We start from the raw sequence: 18,683 nt of genomic DNA on the forward strand, positions 1-18,683 counted from the left end.
GAGCCCTTTATATCGGACATATATTTCTATCTCCACTTTGGTTAAGATAGAGTATCTGAATCTGCAGCTGGGTGGAGAGGCCTCCACCCGACACTTCCTTAATTACAAAATCCATCAACATCTCGCTGCAACAACGCCTGGTTAATTGATGAGAAATGACCATTTCCTTCAACCTGAGGAGTGAAAAGTTTACTTTCGGAAAATGAGAAGCAGGCAAACCGCGGAGTGGCCCAGACGGTTTTCGGGAGGGCACGCTAATGAACCGACTCAGAGGTGCATTGATGAATTTGAAGTTGAATAATCCCTCCAGTTCGACCGTTATCCATCAAATCCATCAGGTGTCATCTGTGCACGCATTTGCTTTGTAGACAAAACACACCACAAGAGAAAAATCCTCCTAGATCCACGCTGCTAATCTTATTTTAGAAGCTCAATATTGTGGAAAAGTGGAGGGCCGGGAAAGCCGAATTTGGAAGTTTGTTTATTTGATTCAAGAGCTCCTTTCTGAGAGATAGTCTGGCTTTCTGCGGAGACGCAGAGTCTCAAAGCTTAGAAAAGCAGAGTCCCTGCCAAACCATATCAGCCATCATTAACACTACAGTAGAACCATATTTGAACATAGTAAACGCCTCGCTGGCACTATAAATAAATTGTAATTTGCTTGTTCCAAAAGCAATTAAAAAGTAGTTATTTTATATTGTATCAGCTCAATAAAAAAATGTTTGTTTTATTTAACAGAAAAGTCCGAAAGGTCTTCTTCTTTTTCTGTGTTTTGAGTCTGGATTTGTAAGTTGTGCTCACACGTCTTTTGCCTAGAATAAATAGAGGGAGCATTCTCTGTCTCTGTCTGTTCCTCCTCTGCGGGTCTCCGGGGGGCTCTCTCTGACTTCCTGCCATTAAAGAGACAGCCCACTGGAGAACATGGGGTGACTGACATATAACTACCTCTGCTCTGTGACCGACGCTCCGAGCAACTCAACTGGACATATGTGTGGAATTCAGGGAAGTTTAGTCGGGAAAAAAAACAGAGAGAACATACTAGAGAAAAGAAGAAAACAAAAAGTGTGTTTGTCGGATGGATACGGAGACAGCAAAGAAAAGAGACAGCTGTTTGACATCCAGAACAAAAAGTTAAATTCAGATAATGTTCACACTTATATAAGAGCTTAGCAATGTAAATAATCACTGTGTTGCCAATTCTAGGCTTCTAGAATTAAGATTTTGTTTCTCCATATTGGCAAATGTTCAGCTTTATATGATGCTTATAGTGATTTACATGACACCAAGGAGGATAAACACTTTGTCAGCTATAAGATTCGACACACCGCTGTAATCGTTTGAGTGTCTGCAGGACGTTTGTGTTTTAAAAAATGGTGACACGGCATCACACAGGAAACAAAAACATTCCCCCGCTCCTAAAGCACATAAACGTTGGTCCGACAAACACCGACACAAACAACGTGTCGGCTACGAGAAAAAAAACAGCAAACACAAGCAGTCTTCAGCCTGAGAGCCCTCATCCAGAAAACCAAAAACAAGTTATCTCTCGAGAAGCCCACAAACATACACTCGGCGGAGACCACACACCCGCGGAAACACAAACACCCCCCCCCCCCCACCCCGACAAATACAGGACGGCGTGAACCACTTCAAAAAGGAGTAAGATCCAGTCGTATGCATGAGTTGTTGTGGACGCGATTCAACACCCAACGTTACATAATAGTGATGAATTATGCATCGATCAAACAGGCAAAGTGTAAAGTTTATTCCTTTTCCTTTTCAGACATCACAAGTCTGAAAAGAGTTTCAACACAGGAAATATTTTGGTTTTTCGTATCAACTGCATTCCACTCTTCAGAAAACATCTTACTCAAATAAATCATTGCAAAATAGTTTGGGCAGCAAATCATTCTAATTGCCTCCAGCTCTTTTGGTCAACTTTGCAAGCGCTTCATCGAACACACCCGCCCACCCTCCTTACCTTCTGCAACCACTGGGTATAGTTCTCCATAATGTGCTCCAGTTGCTGGATCTTCTGGCTGGGGAAGTCCGGCTCAGGTGGCGGGGCGTCCCTCTGGAGGGAGTTGGCGTTCTGCTGCTGCTGCTGCTGCGGGTTCCCAGCTTTGGCCTCCCTGCAGGATCCCCCTCGGCCTCCGTCCCCCTCAGGCAGGATGAAGGTGTAGGTGCACTGGCCATGCTGGATCTTATGAAAGCGTCTGCTGCTGCTGTAATTATTACTGCTGCTGCTACTCCCTCCACTACTACTACTACTGCTACTGCCGCCACCTGTGCTGCTGCTGCTGCTGCTGCTGCTGCTGCTATCCGTCCCTCTCCTCTGCTCCCCTCCTCCGCAGCTCACAATCACAAGAAGTGCTGCTAAAGAGAGCAACTGGTTGCACCAAAGCATCATATCAGCTTTGGGGGAAAGTTGCAGGTGAAGTCTGGTAAGTTCTTCTTGTCTCCTTAGGTGTTCCTTCTTTGCTTTAAAGCTGGATCAGACACCGTTAGCCTGGAGCATGCGTCATCCATTCTTACACTGGGCCTCCTGCATTGAATCCTACTCCCACCATGGACAGATACACGCGCTCCGTTTTTTTTTTGAAGGATCCTTCAAGTTCTTGTCCTGGCAGGAAGCGTTGCACACATCTCTTGCAGGGTGACAGCCTTGGTTTTTAAATTCTTGGTGTTCCTCCAGGAGACCACAGGCCAGATGCAGACTGTGCGCTCGCACTCATCAATCCGTGCATTCAAAATAAGGTGCCGGGGGAAAAAAAAAAGCTGGGATGGTGTCGTCAGACCTCCCCTGGTCTCTCTGCCGTCTCTCCCTCCTCCGCTTTCAGACTTTAACGACTTGTGGAGAGTGAGAGAGGGAGACGCTCACTCTTGAAGAACAGATCCAAGCTTGAAGCACACACACTCTGCGCCTGCCCCTCGCAGAGCCTGAACTGGAATGTGTGCACAGACCAGAGAGAGGGAGTGTGTATATGTGTGTGTGTGAGCCTGGCAGAAGAGGGACCCCAGCACAGAGGATGTGCTTAGACTATGAGGATCGGTTTACAGCCACTCTGGCTGCTGGATCATGTGGTTGACCTGCCTTTCTGCCTTAATGTTGACACACACACACAAAAAAAACAAAAACAAATGTGTGGGTTTTATTCCTGTGCTCTTAACATAGTTCTCGAATCCCTTTATACTGTATAAGGACAGGTGCTTTATTACAAGTAGGAGGGAGAGAGAAGTGTTTCACAGTCTCTATTTTGACTCGAATGGAATTAGAAAAACCATCATCATGATAAGTGAGGACGTAAGATCACTTTTAGGGGCAATTACCTAGTATTCACACTCCTTCACATTAATGTCAAGATACTCTGCCTTGATATTTTCATCCTATTACCCTATATATTCAACGTACCTTTTCAGTGCATATGGAAATAAATGCATTTACAATATTTGATTCCAAGAAGACGTGCATCAACATAAGTGATCTTTTGAGAGGAAGGTGCAGGCATAGCTGACGCACTGAATAATACAGACATACAAGTTGCTTTTCCTCTGTTGTATCTCTTACAGAGATTAATAAGCATGTCATTTGGGGGCGCTGATGGTCTAGCGGTTAGCTGGCGCCCAACATACAAAGGCTTTAGTCCTTTAAAGCGGGTGGATCCCGGGTTCAAGTCCGACCTGTGGCTTCCTTTACGTCCTGTCTTTCCCACTCTCTTCCCAGCAATTTCTAACTCTGTCCACTGTCCTATCTTTAAAGCTATAAATCTTTAGGCTTCACTCCCCGGCATCTGTTGCTCTTCCATCTTGATATACAGTCTATGTTTCAGTGAGCTAATCCTGTGTTGTGTCATCGTGTGTGTAATGCTAGAAGTTGCTAACGTTGCCTCGAGTTGTTAGATTCAAGCTTAGATGAGGAACAGGCTCCAGAAGTCTCGTTAACTGCATACCTTCAAATTCACATTAGACTTGTACTCTTCGGACCTTAAGTGACATCATATGAGGCAGTTTGTCATGTTTCACACATCCTTGGAGTCACAGAAGGCTGTTTAGGTTTTTTTATTTTTACATATTACTCCCCTAAAACCGGCATCTACTCAAATTCAAAGAACTTGATCTGTTTGGATCCTCATCGTATAAAAGAAAGGGTAAAGCTGCTGTGAAACACATCATGACACAAAGCTATAGGCAGACTAAAAACATGAAGTAGATCAAATAAAAGTGCAGTTTAAAACATCACTAAGACAACAGCCTTTAATGCGAAAAACGTATGGACTTAGAAATGTACCATTCTTATTCTGAGGCTTGAAGCGTCAGTATATTGGAGTGAATGGCATTAATAGTAACTTTCCATCGCTGTGGGCCAGAGAGAGCAGTTCATCGTGTGTGAATCTGCAAGGAGTGCAGAAAGTAAGATTTATTTTCTGTCTTTCATCCACCCACTATATCTCCACTACATCTACAGTATGTCTCTATCACACCCTGTGCTGTTACATTTTCAGGAAAACAAAAGTGATATCCAAGCATGAGCATGGGAAGAAGGAATGTGTCTTCATCATTAGGCCTGCAGAAAGAGCAGAGTGAGGAAACACAGTGCTGAAAGGCTCTGGGTCAGAGGTCAAGTCCTTGTTATGGACAGTCCATTTTAAACTGTCTGATTCAGGGACACACAGCTGTCTGAAATCTGGCCTGGCTTCAACATTCTTCTTAAGTCCAAAACATCCAAAATCTGTGTGACGGTGCATGTCCTGGACTGCATGTCCTAGCTTCTTCTTGCGAGTGCATTAGTGGCATTGTGCAAATGTTCCTGTTTTATCTGCCAGCTCATGCCTACATGTGCTGCTATAAATGTCTGCATAATCCTGCATGTGTGTGTTTGATAGAGGGTGTATATTCAAAGATAGCAGTAGCAGAGGGCTACAAAAAGTAGGGCCCTCTGTGTGGGAGCAGAGGGGCGATTTGAATGAATGCATGAAGGAGACCCAAGATAACAAACCCCTTGAATAACTCAGACTGGCCAAGACACAAAGCATGTGCAAATATCTCTTGGAGCGCATGACTTTGGTTGACGTATTACTCCAGTGTCCTCAAATCTGGGCGCCGGTGACGGTTTCCAAGGGAAACCAAGTGGGAGATTATCACCACCTCGATCTGGGCAACCTAAAGTGTGCAAAATTGAAGCTACACATCATTTCTATGAGCAGCTACATAACAACTAAAAAGAAAATAAATCAGAACAGGAGGTATTATGTCTGGTCTTCGCCTTTAAATGACTGAAACTCCAATTCCAAAACATTATTAAACCATAGTCATCATGTGCAACTAAGTATAATAGGCCAACAATTCTTGTTTTTCTTTTTAAACCAGATTTGCAGGCTTTCCAAAATAACATATCAGAAGAGTTAACCTGTAAATTAAGGGTATGGTTCAGCTTGAAAGAGTGTAGCTTGTCAAGCTAATTAGCTAACCTACTGTAGTAATCTAACCCATTTATATCTCCAAGGCTAAGGACCATTTCATTTATTTACTGCTGCTGATATATTTGTGGAGCAGTACGAGTAGGAGTCTACTGTGGATTATTTTCCATTATTTTCCACTTCTGTACTGAACCATGACTGTATTTGAGCTAAGGGTAATTAGCAGTTCTTTCCTGGTCTTTATTTTGTTTGGGTAAACCAGAAAAAAAAAGAAAATAGAAGGAATTGACCACACAACGTGTTTATCCGTTAGGACCCATGCTGGTTAGCATATCTGGCTAACTAGCTTACTACTCACAGCAATGTGAAGCTTAAGCCTTCTGAACCCTCACATCCTGCAGACATCCCCCCAATACCGAATATTAGTCTTTGGAACTGAGCGTAGGCCAATACGTACTTATCCTGAAGGTTGATTTTAGAAAAAAAAAACACTTTTTCAGCATCCAAACAGCTAGCATTAGCTTGCTTTACTCCAATAAGGAGCACGACTTTGCAGGAAACACAAGGCGCTGTTTACACTTACCAGTTCAGAGTGGAATTATATCAGATCTCAATTCTGACTGGAATGTAAACTTACGGAGAAAACAAACACTCTCTTAAAAGCTACAAGAGTACAATCATTTGCCAACCCTTGAGGATCCGTCTGTTGGGTATACTTCCTGTCTCACACATATCTCCGTTTTATACCCATTTCGTTGAAAAGCAATAATCATTTTGCTGGTGAGACTCAAGCAAAGTGCGTGTCACGTCAGTGTTGAGAGGCCTTCAGGCTTCTGGCCTTCATGGGAATATAGCTTTTAGTTGTTCTTGTGATGGGTTTAGAAGGACATTTTGTGTAACTCAACATCAATCTGGGGGACACCGCCTTCAACACATGATCTAAATTTAAATATATGATGTGAGAACTAAAACAATCAGTATTTTTACATTTGCATTCTCTAAATCTCTTGGCGGTCTGAAGACCAGTGCACTCGTAGAGGATGGTGAGCTAATCTGTGTGGGTTTCTGTACATTGTACATGTATTTGCACATTATACAGTAGGGGCATGGTCCCAACACACCGCTCTGGTGGTGTTTATCGATATTTCGTCTGATAATGATTTCACTTCTCCATCTCCCTCCCACATATGAAAGAGTCCATCTCCAGAGACCTGAGCAGGGGTTCAGTGTGAGCAGCCGGGATGCCCAGAGCCAAACCCAGCAAACCTGGCAAGAAAAGAACCACACTACTGTCTTCTCTAAAATCGAGATTAATTTGGTCTCGTGGGTACAGCGTATGGCCCCAGCAGGCCCTTAAAACTCAGACTACCTGACAATCCAAAGAACAATTTTCCGGTGTTGAATAAAGGGGGTTGGGTTAGCAACAGAGCTCAGATAGCCCTGCAGCTAGCTCCATGCATTCTGGGGCTGGGCCCAAAGAATCTCCACTAAGCTATCTCATCTCTGATGTGCAAGTCCAGGCCAGACTTGCTTGAAATCTCCAACTTGCCGTTATTTTACTTTTCTCTCTGTTGTCAAACTAGGCTACGCTCCCATCTCTCCCTTTAATAATAAACTTTGCCACTGGATCCTTACAGGCCTTTAGCACTTCTGTTGAAGACTGGATTTATTTCAATATGCATCTTTCAGTCCAAGAAACTGTAAGTCAAGACGTTTAACATTTTCAGTTATGCAAACACAACAGAAAATGTTTATGGGCGAGTGCAACATATGAAACAAAACCGAGGTTCCTGAATGAAATTACTTTGATTCCCTTTGGAAAAATACCGTAAATTTATTGGAACATTTTTATGTTTTGTTGAACAAATGTGTGATGAACAATATTACATTTGGCTCTATAATCCTCTATCCCTATAGCTGCGACACAAAGAAAACACAATGAGGGTTATAAATGCAGTTGCCACTGGATGTAAAAGGCAAAAGCGTTCCGTTAGTCTCCAAAGACAAACCTCAGCAACTCATTCAGACATGTCTGAATAGCTTCAGGGGTCTCAGTGTTTGCCCGTTTCTTTTAACTAGGGAAATTTGAATTTGATTAAATGGTTGCATAACCTTGCCAAAACACTGATGGCACCTTTTCTTTTGCCTCAGGGCTTCACCATTTGTCATGGTGATGGTGATTAAAGTGTACACACACACACACACACACACACACACACACACACCCAAACACAGTGTCATGGAAATGCTGAGCTACTGCCAACATCTATACCATTGAGTCATCAGCGAAGGGACCTATATGCAAGTGCTAATGCAGGTCACTCTAGTGTATTATTCTTCTGTTTTGAGTTCAGGGTGGACCTGTCATATTCTGAGTTCCCCTGAAAGATCCACAGTGCAATCTGCCGGGGCCTCCAGGGAACGTTAATCTCATGCACAATAGCCTTTTTAGCATTTTGGTGAATGATGGTGACTTCACTGTTCACACTCAAGACCTCAAAGGCGAGAGTTTAGGAATTATACTTTCTCTGTGCTTGAGTGGATTTCAGTTGTTTTAAGTACTCTGTCTGAGTGGATGTGTAGGGAGTAAAGAGTTACACCAATGGCCTACTCTCTGAAGCCACTTTAACGACCTTGCTCTAAGCCTACAGAGCCATAAACTGTATTTTTTTTAAGCCGGTCTACAGAAATGCTTTCGGAAATAATTCTGTCACTGAACCTCCAACGGATTTCCTTGTAAAGACAAACATAAAAGGATTAAGATTTAAAGTGGACTCTCAGCAGAGGAAAGATTTTTAAAAAAAAGAAGAAAAGAACAAGAACAGAAGTTCTGAAGAGTCGAATAAAAAGTTAAACCCTTGATTCCTCAAAGATTTACAGAATATTCTAAAATTAAACGGAAGTAGCAGTCTTTGCATTGGTATGATATGTTGGCCCTTGATGCTGGTTAAACATTATGCTCATATTGCAGTGCATCCACCCACCACTAGACCGTGCTGTAGTGCCGATAATGGGCCTGCTATCCCCGCTCTACTACCCTGATGTAAACAAACACAGCAAATGGATAGCATATTGTGGCAGCAGCATTTGGCGGTACTTTGGTCTAGAAAATTGAGATTAAAATGAATGGCTGTGTCAGGTTCAAGTGGCTTATTGATCAGAGCAATGTGTAACAGCATTTAGAACAGAAATGTGGACGTTAACAGAAAAGGAGGACCAAAGGATGGTGGTAACAACACTGCTTATATTAGCCACACAAGGCTAACTGAACAAAATGGTGCTACATTTTGACGTTTTTTTGACTATTGTCTTACCTGTAGACTTGTCGGTTAGTATCAATTTAAATTTCTGTTTAACCAACTAGGAAAATAGTCGGCAAGGGACATCCCTCTGAAGGACAGTGCTGTTACAACTGCTGTAGTCTCTATGTCCTGTTACCCTCCATTAGCACCAAAAACTGACAATGCCAACATAAAAATGCAGTGTATGTTTAATTGCCATCAATAGTGGATAAGACTAAATTATGCTGCTGCAGCATATGGTTTGATGGATCTCTTTAGTAACCCATTGTGACAGTTGCCTGCCTAGACTAATGATGTCATCAGGGTGAGACCACAGCAAGAGTGACACTGTAAAGCCATTAGCACAAAGTGGCTGTCAATTCTCGTTATCCCCCCACCAGGTCCCAAGTCTGAGTTCTCTATAGGCATGGCCTCTATCTACTGTCTACTGTCAGCCATGCCCAATTCCTGTCCCACCTTCTTCAACTCATGAGGGGGAAGTTCAGGCAGAGTTGAACAGAAAAGTGAAGAGGCTTCTGTTTGTTTGTGTGATGTTAAATCTTTTATTCCACTACTCGTTTCATTTTTCCCCTTGCACTACTTGTCCAACAACGCGAGCAACAGAAAGGTAACAAGACATTAAAGGGAAAAGTGGGGGCCTCGATGGTCAAGGTAACCGCTCTCTTGTTGATCAAACAGTTGAGGTTATGGAACCATGGTTGCACAACAAAATAAATGTCAAAACACCAGCTACAATGGAAACAGACAAAAGGAAAGAGAAACAAATAAGATATACGAGTGCTTTGGGTCCATTTTCAGGTTTGGGCCTCCAACAACTTTTGCGGTTTAGACACTATGTCTGTCTTCCCTTTGAGTTTTGGTAATTCATCAATATAACAGAATCCATTTCAAAGTTCAAGTTGATGTGTATATTTTTAAGACCTCCTGTATATTTTTGTGTACTGCACATAATTGATCCCCGCTGATGTATCCTTTTCGAACTTCTTACTCTCATTCCACTAGAGGCAAATCATGCCTTGCACTTTGATTTTCTGCAAATCACTAAGATCGAATTTGTCAGAATCAAGAATATGATGTCACTTGGACCCTCTAAAGCAAACCCAACTGGAAATAAATAAAAATGACCTATGTGGCTGCCATGTTTTCTTGTTGCAGAGGTCAGCACAAGACTTGGCCAGACTCTGGGTATCTGCAACACTACTTTTGGACTGCTACTCTCTGTTCTGCCTCTGATCTAGAGAGCCGAGTAAACATTGAACAATCTAGTTTCTGCAAGACACACAAAAAAACTCAGACACACAACTGTACTTGCACACACATAAATGGGTTGAGGCGAGGTAAATATGGTGCCCTCTAAATCTCCAAGGTAGAAGAGTATTGATTGGCATATCATTCTTAATCTGACAAACACATCTAAAATCATTAGATCAGGTTTGGTACAATTTGAAAAGGCAGTACACACTAAGATTATTTAAACTATTATTCATGATGTGAACTTCATGACTGAATAAGTTGGAACAAGTCCAACATATTACTTTTTTTTACATTTTTGTTGACTGTCCTCACCTTCACTAGTATTAGCTGGTTGGATAGCTTTTCATTCGGAGATCATCATTGTTAATGTTTCAAGTTCAATCATTGGTATTAAAGTACCTGATTTGTCTCAAACCTTTTTTAAGGGTAACATCTAAGGTTTGTGACATCATACAGAATCCTCTGAATCTTCTTCATGGTGAATTTGAGCTCTTAACCTCAAGCAGAAGATTTAGATTACCTATGGCTAAATACAACAGGATGAAAAATTCCTTTATCAGTCGAGCCATCACCCAATTCAATTTTAATAATACAGGTTGAAATGTACAACATTTTCAACACTTTAGAGGAGAGCATAATTACACTGCTTAATAAGTGTATTAACCAACTTTTACAAATGTGCTCCTTTTTTAAATATTGAGGCTCACAGATCATTGTTAATTTGTGGGAATCATTTATTTTGTATGCTGTTGGTATGTTGTAATAATTCATAGGATTCACCCCAGCCTCTGTCAGTGACTATATAGGGCCCTCGCCCATCACATTCCTCGACCTTTAGCTAATATTCTCTGCGTACATTCTACATCCCCTTCTGCCACATCAGATTAAATGAAGTTTAGCATTGTAGACAGCAGCAGGCTGACACCTGATACAAGCTGATGACTGCTGATATCACCATGTTTCCTTCACAGTCAGATATTTGTCATGAACCGAAACATGCTGTTCTAACGGCGACCAACCCATGATCTCTTGTCTCGATTTTTGTCAGCTCTCCATAGCATTATCCAACACAGGAATCTGATCTGCTGCATTCATTAGTGATAACTAATCTATCCTGACTACTTGGACCACTGTTTGACATTAATCAAGATGTCGCTGATGGAGACCCTTTTTGTGCAGGCCTCAAATAGCTTACATTGTCCAGTGTCATACATCAGAGTAGACACCAGTAAGCTGAGCTATATCTTCTTACTTACTTTGCTAATTTCACCCCTGGCAAGCGTTGTTTGCTCTCTTCATCTTAATGTGCAGGCCAGCTTGCTGCCATTTGTCATCTTGTATTTTCTTCTGTGGTAATGGGGCCAGTCGGTCCTCCTGACATGGAAAAAAGGGCAATGACGTCAGCGCATGGTTATTTTCTTGACTTAACCTGCCTGTGCAATCAACAACACATATTTAGTCAGTGTTTAGGTGTGTTTTGTATGAGATCATACATGTGAGAGCAATAAATACGTCCACCTAGGACTCTTTGCCTTTGGTCTATTCAAATGCATGCTGCTATCACATCTAATGAATCATACACATAGGAAGTACAGCCGTGTTGAAAATTGATGTCACACACATTTTGCCATACATATACTTCCTGTGTTTAATAGTCCTCTGTGTCTTTGTCTCGCTTTCTTTCTTTTTGGATGACGCATGGCCTTCTATCAAGTCAAAATGAATGGGAAAGGGGCTGCACACTCCCTTCAGCTAGCTTGTAACGTACCATATGAAGGATGGAGGGTAAGGAATGATAAGAGCCCTGGTGAACAAGGGTAGGTCTGTATGCTCTACTGTCCACCCTTACATTCTCACTGCTTTGTTTGTGAAAATGATGTAGTATGATACAACTTACACCTTACAGAGCAGGGTTGATTCTGTGACAACGATAATCCCTTAATGGACAGAAGGTTAGTCTGCTGGGAACCAAAGAATGTTCTCAAAGTCTTTGCAGTCTCAAGATGTGCATAATATATGAACTCTAGGGAGAAGACGGATGATTACGATACTGTATTTGATGCAACATCCATCTTCAAAATTGTGTTATCTGGGTGTGATGATGTGATAAAAACTTAATGCAGCCAACTTGTACTGTAGCTCACACGCATGAGAATATTAGTTTGATATATTAAATTCCAGAAAAGTGATTTAAGGTTGCTTTAAACTGCTTAAAGGAGCAATATGTAAGACATCTACTGAATTTATTCATAAAATTACCTTACTTTATCATCAATTTTAAGAGAACATACTTTGTGCAGCTGCCAGTATGTCATCCTAATAAATTCAGCTTTCGGTCCGAAATGGTCTGTATTTGTTAAATACCAGAAAAGGTAGGTGGTTTTAAGGCTGTTTTGGACGCCATTGGTTTGCCTGGCAAATGGCAAACCCACTGGTGGAAGCGTGCAAGCCAACTGGTTCATAAATAACTGATTCTACCTGACGTAAAAAGCTTGAGCATTTTTTTAATAACCTTCACAAACAGAAACGTGATTTAAACTAGGATAAATATTGGAGATGCTTTTTAAAGAGAGGTAAGAACGCAGAGAGGTTTTAAGATGGATGCAGAGCTGGCTAAACACTGAAGCTTCCATGTCCGCAACATGATAACCCTTGTGTGCATCAACTCTAGGAAGGACGGGGTGGTGGGAGACTGCTCTGTACAATCTTTAAAATTTGGACTGCAGCACCAATTTTAAACATTACGTGTCAGACTTACATATTGCTCCTTTAAGATATCAATCACAAATCGTTTAAATAATTTGAACATATAACATGCATGGTGAGAAATGTATGTAGCGAACATGCCACATACAAACTTACAAGTACAGATGGCAGGAGAAAACTGTGTTTACTATTAGGATAAATACTTACGCATTAACTGTACAACTCTGTGGTGTCAGAAAAAATGAAAATCAAGTTCATATGTCCACAAAGACCCATGGGACCCATAATGTAGAAGCTAATCGCCTTTCATGGTTGCACAAACAAACAGAAGCATCTGCATCTATTTACCATCTCCGTTCATCTGTTTTTGGTCAAGCAATACTCAGTGGCTTATCCCCTACAACATGTGGAGTGCCTCAGGGATTATTTCTGGGACCAATCATATTTTCTTTGGCTTGTCTTCTGTTACATTTGTTGTAAGGACAGTGAGATTCTATATGCTGATGACACTCTAGTAAGGCTTTTAGGATTCCCAGAAATGAATATTATACTGTCCCGTTTGATTAATTTACTGGCAGCAATTAGCTGAGAAATATTTCCATCATTGGATCGGTGTTAGTATTCAATGACTGTCAGCCTTTGCTTCTACATATTTTGTTGCAGTACTGCAAAGGTTTCTTTACATAAACCAAATCAAGTTTGGTCAAACATAAACTTGGTAGTAAAAAGATGTTTATGGAACACAATCATGCTGGAAAAAAAAAAACTCCTTAACCCTAACAAATCCATAAAAACAACAGCAATACTTCAATTAAATGCTGGGCTCAGGGTCTGAAGATCGGTAAAGACCAGAACACTTCATAACTTCCAACTGACACTTGATGCAGCCACTATTCTAGATGTGTATCCCATAGCAACCTATGAGCGACCTACTGACTTCAGGAACAAACATCATGACATGTTACTGAAACTAGATTTTTTCGTAGACGGAAATTTGTTTTTTTCTTGGCTTTTGAGTTACCAGTCTTCGAAAGTTTGGACAGCTGTAATGGAGCTTGTACAGTACAAATGATTTTATAAAGAAGAAAAAAACATGACTGACTGTCATTCGGAAAATCAAGGGTTGAAACCAGCAAATTGGTTGAAGACATGCAGGCAAGAAAATCAGGAGGAAAATCAAAAGTCCACAATAGGAAAAAGTCCACTTTTTCAAATAAAAAAACTTGGGATTTACAATGGTTATTTCTCCAACAATTAGCACTTTGTACAGACTTGCTTGCACATAATAAGAGGAAGACCATGAACAAATTCACAATTGCCTTTAATGGACTAATTTAATTCATCCGCATTCACACACCACTGGCTATACCACAAGGAGCAATTTGGGGTTTAGTGTCTTACCCAAGGACACTTTGAAATGTGGACTGCAGGAGCAGGAACCTAACAATAAATAATAAGCTTAAATAAAGCTAAAATAGAAAATATATCTGCTATTCAAATTTCCTTTTTGGACAATGAAGAAATCTCGTGTGCAAAGTATCATTATACCATGATTTGCTTGCAGAGTTGTTTGTAGAGAGAAATATTGCTGACGTTGAATTAAAAGAAAAATGGATCTGTTTCTCTGTCTCTCTCTCCTTAGCTGTGTTTTTCTTACAAACCCACAAGATGGTCTGTTTTCAATTCCAACATCTACAAGTCCACCACATCTGAATCACCTGATGACAACACAAAGCGACTTTCATATTTTCATTCTGCCCTGCCCTGACATCAGTCAGCTGCTCGTTCCTTGCTGTTGGTAGAAAGTGATACCGCTTTGCAAGTGTAGTCACTGCTTCATCAATTCAGTTGATCTAAAATGAAGTAGTCGCAGATGTTAAGTTGCTGCTTACAAAGTTATCTTGGTCTTAGCGCCCAACAAATGTACTGCGTATGTGGCCTTGGTAACACAAAAACACAATGGAAATACAACCAGCTTTTCTCTTTTTTTATTGCTCATTTTATTGTCTACTTTGAAATATTGAGTTCATATAGTTCATAGTACGTCAGCTCTCCTTTGAATGCTGCGTCTTTAAGATTACGATATACTGTCTTTGCAAAACCATTTGTCATCGAAGTGAAACCGCACTTGTCGTCACCTGGCCAGGTGAACCGCTGCACAATGTGCTGTCATCACCTCCGACTCGTTGACTTACCTTAGGTTACACTGATTGTGATGAATGCAATGTACTATGAAAATATTTTCAGATGAGATATGTATTTTCATATTTATACATGAGGAAGTGTCATCAAGTTTCTGTGTGTGTTTCGGTTCACATAATGAGCAAATGTCGCCACGCATAAAGAAGCTTACATAACCCGGGTCAGAAAAAACTGTTGTCGATGTAGTGATTGCTAGTTTTGACCTTTTTGCTCATTTTCACATCAAGTCATGCATTCCTGCAGAATTTTAAGTTAGTTGTTTTGCTTTTGTTTGCTCAGTGCGCCTCACCTCTTTTGAGACACTTGAATGTAACACTTCTATCTTGAAGCTGTGTTGTGACTATGACACGAGTTCATCTCAAATCTGGAACTCAATTGAACTCGGGACTGTCATCGTGAACAACACTTTGAAAAACATATTAATTTCAGCCTCGGACCAGGACGTCTAACAGTAAAACATTTGATTATGTTATTATCTTATTTCTGCACAAGTATCAGCTCGTGACCACACACTCGAGCCCTGATAGCCCTGCAGTTATTATTTTAGCTGACCGGTGCCAGACCTGCTACCGTGCCAAAATTTGACTTAATACAATCTGAAAGGATATGTTTTGAGCTTATAAGATCATATTTTTTTATGACAACCATATGGGAAACAGCACCCAGCAGATATGACCACATCCCTGTGAACATTCATAAAGTTCAATATCAGTGAGCCAGAGCGATTCTTTTTTTTTTTTTGTCTCTCGCTGCAGAGTTGATCTTGTGCAGATTTTAGAGAGTGCGTGGGATTGTGGGTAATCTCGTAGTCCTATGAACAAATAAACAACACATATCTCTAAAGTTGATAGCACCTCTTGTTTTCCCTGACAAGCCCCTCTGATCACTGGAGAGAATTATAGATTTACATTTTAGGAAGAAAAAAAGAGATTTTCAACGTTGGGATAGAGGGACGCCTTTTCTCCTGGTTCTCTGATTTAAGAAACAGCGTGTGAGGCATCGTTGCGTCAGTGTCTGGCGACGCTTGCCTCAGCCATTAGAAACACAATGAGGTCAAGGGAGTGAGTGACAGAGTGTAGCGTGGACCTTAAACACCTCGCAGAAAGTGGGCCTATTAGCTGCCTATTAGAGCTCGAATAGCAGGAGAGCATGTCTAACATGTCTCATTGCAAACTGGCAGATATTCACCTGGTGATTTGGGCGGGTTTGTTTCAGTGATCTGTCAGAAACATTGATGGTGCAACAAACCAGACCTCGAGTCCCCCCCCCCCCCCCACCTTTACACTGTGAAACACTTGAGCTGCTTCATGGAGGTGAATTCCTCCACTGCTGATCAGAAACAAATGTCTCATGAATGTGTCACCGTTGATGAATTGATCCCTTAAAATAATTGCACGCACACAGCTGATAATTTGACCCGATCAATTTCAGGAAACTAACACAAAGGCGGAGAAGCGGTGCAAGCTTGTCCCTCTTATATATATATATATATATATATGTTTAGTGTGGGTCTGTCACATCAAATAAAGCCAGAACCGCACCCATGGTTTACATCACGTCACTTTGTTGTAAAGGTCAGCAGGCCAACACTAAACACAATCAATAACTGCGCCCTCTCGCCTCGCCTCGCCTCCAGGACACACTGGCGAGAGGCTCCTTATAGCGCTTATTTGAGTTTGTGTCTGTGAACTTGTCACGCACTAAAGCAGCTATTACCAAGTCAAAATAAATAGAAACTAATTTAGCAAATGAGGGGGGGAAAAAAGCGCCACCACATGGTACTTGACCCCTGTGACCCAGAGTTTTGACCAACTTGCCGATCTCTGTGGCTGTGTTTGTTGCTCCTAGTGGTCCGACGGCTGACAGAAAGGGAGCCTGGAGGTGTGCAAAGTTTCCAGCTTCGGTTAGATTGGCAGACAGCTGTGGCACATTCCCCGATATCCCCGTCATGTCCCTGTGTTAGTCAAGTTATAATGCAAGTCACTAGTCCTTTACTTCCAAAGATCTTCTAAGGTTTAGTTATTTTAAATTAGATTTGTCGTTTCCAGTTTTCTGGACCTATGACAGAATATTAAAGCCATTAAGATGAAGCTCTTATTTTTTTTTTAAGGTTCATTTTGGGGCTTTTTATGCCTTTCATTTTACAGATAGGACATTGGATAGTCAGAAATCGGGGAGAGAGAGAGAGTGGGGACTGCAGAACCGCATGCTGAGAGATTCCCTGGGGGGAATATTTGTTCAATTTCCTCTTTTTGTTCTTGCAATTAGTTCATCTGAATGACTAGATCACACAAATAAATACAAGACATGAATACATTCAAAATTGAATTTCAGTGGGTCTGTCTGAGAAGTTATATATCTGTGTAATATAGGCTCATCGGCAGCAGCCGCCATGCTGGAAATCCTGTCTCAGTCTAACTTTCAGACAACCTAACGACAAGCTGAGAGCTGGAGCTGAGGCGGGTTTTGAGTCTTATGACAAACCAATACATTGCACCTGCCTGTCAATCATGTCATGCTATGAGCCTAACTATGCATAACATGTAAAGCTCATAAAATCATAAGTGATGCAAAAAAATTCAACCCTGTGCAGCGTGTACCCATGATGACAAGAACTAATCATTGGGCTCTCGACGAACTGCAGGTTTTTGCACTTCCACATTGGATTCATTTTTCAACACCAGAGGTTGCCGCTCGTTAAGGACGGGCTTTAGCCATCTTATAAATTACAGAATAAGTTACAACTTTTAACTTACACCTAATGTCAGATTAAAGTTGTAATGGAAAAGCACTTTCCGGTTCTTAAAGCAGGGTTACAATGGGCGTCACAATGCAAACACAATCAACAACAGCATTTGAAGAACTTACAAGAAACCAGAGCATGAACTGATAGTTGTCCAGATAATTATTATCTGAATCCATCAGAACCTGCTGGGCGATGGCCGGTGGCAGGAGGCCAATAGATGAATGTAAAGTACGTCACTTTTGGTAGAAAGATTAATAAAAAACATGATTCAATACACAGCGGTAGAAAATTTGATTTTGAATATGTTTTATTAGAAGACTTGACTTCCCACACCCCAGGTTGTTGGGCGTGGATGGGAAAGAGAGTCTTCAGTGCTGCTGCTGTTAAAGTTGTCTCTTTGGTTTCTTAGAGTTCTGCCTTGAAGGCAAGAATACGTTTTGACTGCATGACTAATTGTGTTCCTTTTTTTTCCAAACCTGCCTTTATATAATGTATTTGTCTTCTTATGTTGTATGATGATTGTTGGCTGGATGTATGTTTTTACTGCTGACTGCGAGACAAATTGCCCTCTCACAGGGAAAATGAAGTCAACCTTGAACCTTGCAATTTCTATTTTATATATTTTTCTTTTTTAGATTTATTTTTGGGCTTTTTGGGCCTTTAAAGGCTTTATATGCAATTTACATCCAGCAGATGTCGCCCTTGAGCACTAGCATGAAACCAAAACAACTCGCGCTGCATTGTTGTGTTAGCATGCTAATGCTAGCGATCTTTATTTTGCACGTATCTTCACACTGCATGTAAATTTACCTGAAATGAGCGTGATCTAGAAACACAGTTAAGCAGTGAGTACAGTATGTTATTCTTCTTTTCTCTAGTCCCTCAATTAAACAACTTTTATACGTGAGAGGAGGAGTTGGCCGTCCATCCCGGCGATGTAAACAAACTGAAGATAGGACTCTGAAAACTCTGAAAGCATCACAGACAGTGGGACTCGGGTGTTACACCCATTGTAGACAGTCATGACTCACAGAGTTATTTTCAGAGGATATACTT

General features: G+C 41.2%; 2 protein-coding genes across 2 annotated transcripts in view; both read right to left on the reverse strand.

Moving 5' to 3' along the window:
* The window catches only part of angpt1 (angiopoietin 1), a 63,054-nt gene extending 60,113 nt beyond the window's left edge, over positions 1–2,941 (reverse strand). The window contains exon 1 of the mRNA XM_061059017.1: positions 1,982–2,941. Within this exon, the coding sequence (XP_060915000.1) occupies positions 1,982–2,410 (429 nt within the window). The 5' untranslated portion in view covers positions 2,411–2,941. The remainder of the gene's footprint in view (positions 1–1,981) is intronic.
* LOC132990665 (probable thiopurine S-methyltransferase) overlaps positions 1–18,683 on the reverse strand; it is a 247,418-nt gene that overhangs the window by 32,380 nt on the left and 196,355 nt on the right. The gene's annotated exons all lie outside the window — the stretch shown is intronic.

This window comes from Labrus mixtus, chromosome 16 (genome assembly GCF_963584025.1).
Source record: "Labrus mixtus chromosome 16, fLabMix1.1, whole genome shotgun sequence".
In the NCBI taxonomy this organism is placed as follows: domain Eukaryota; kingdom Metazoa; phylum Chordata; class Actinopteri; order Labriformes; family Labridae; genus Labrus; species Labrus mixtus.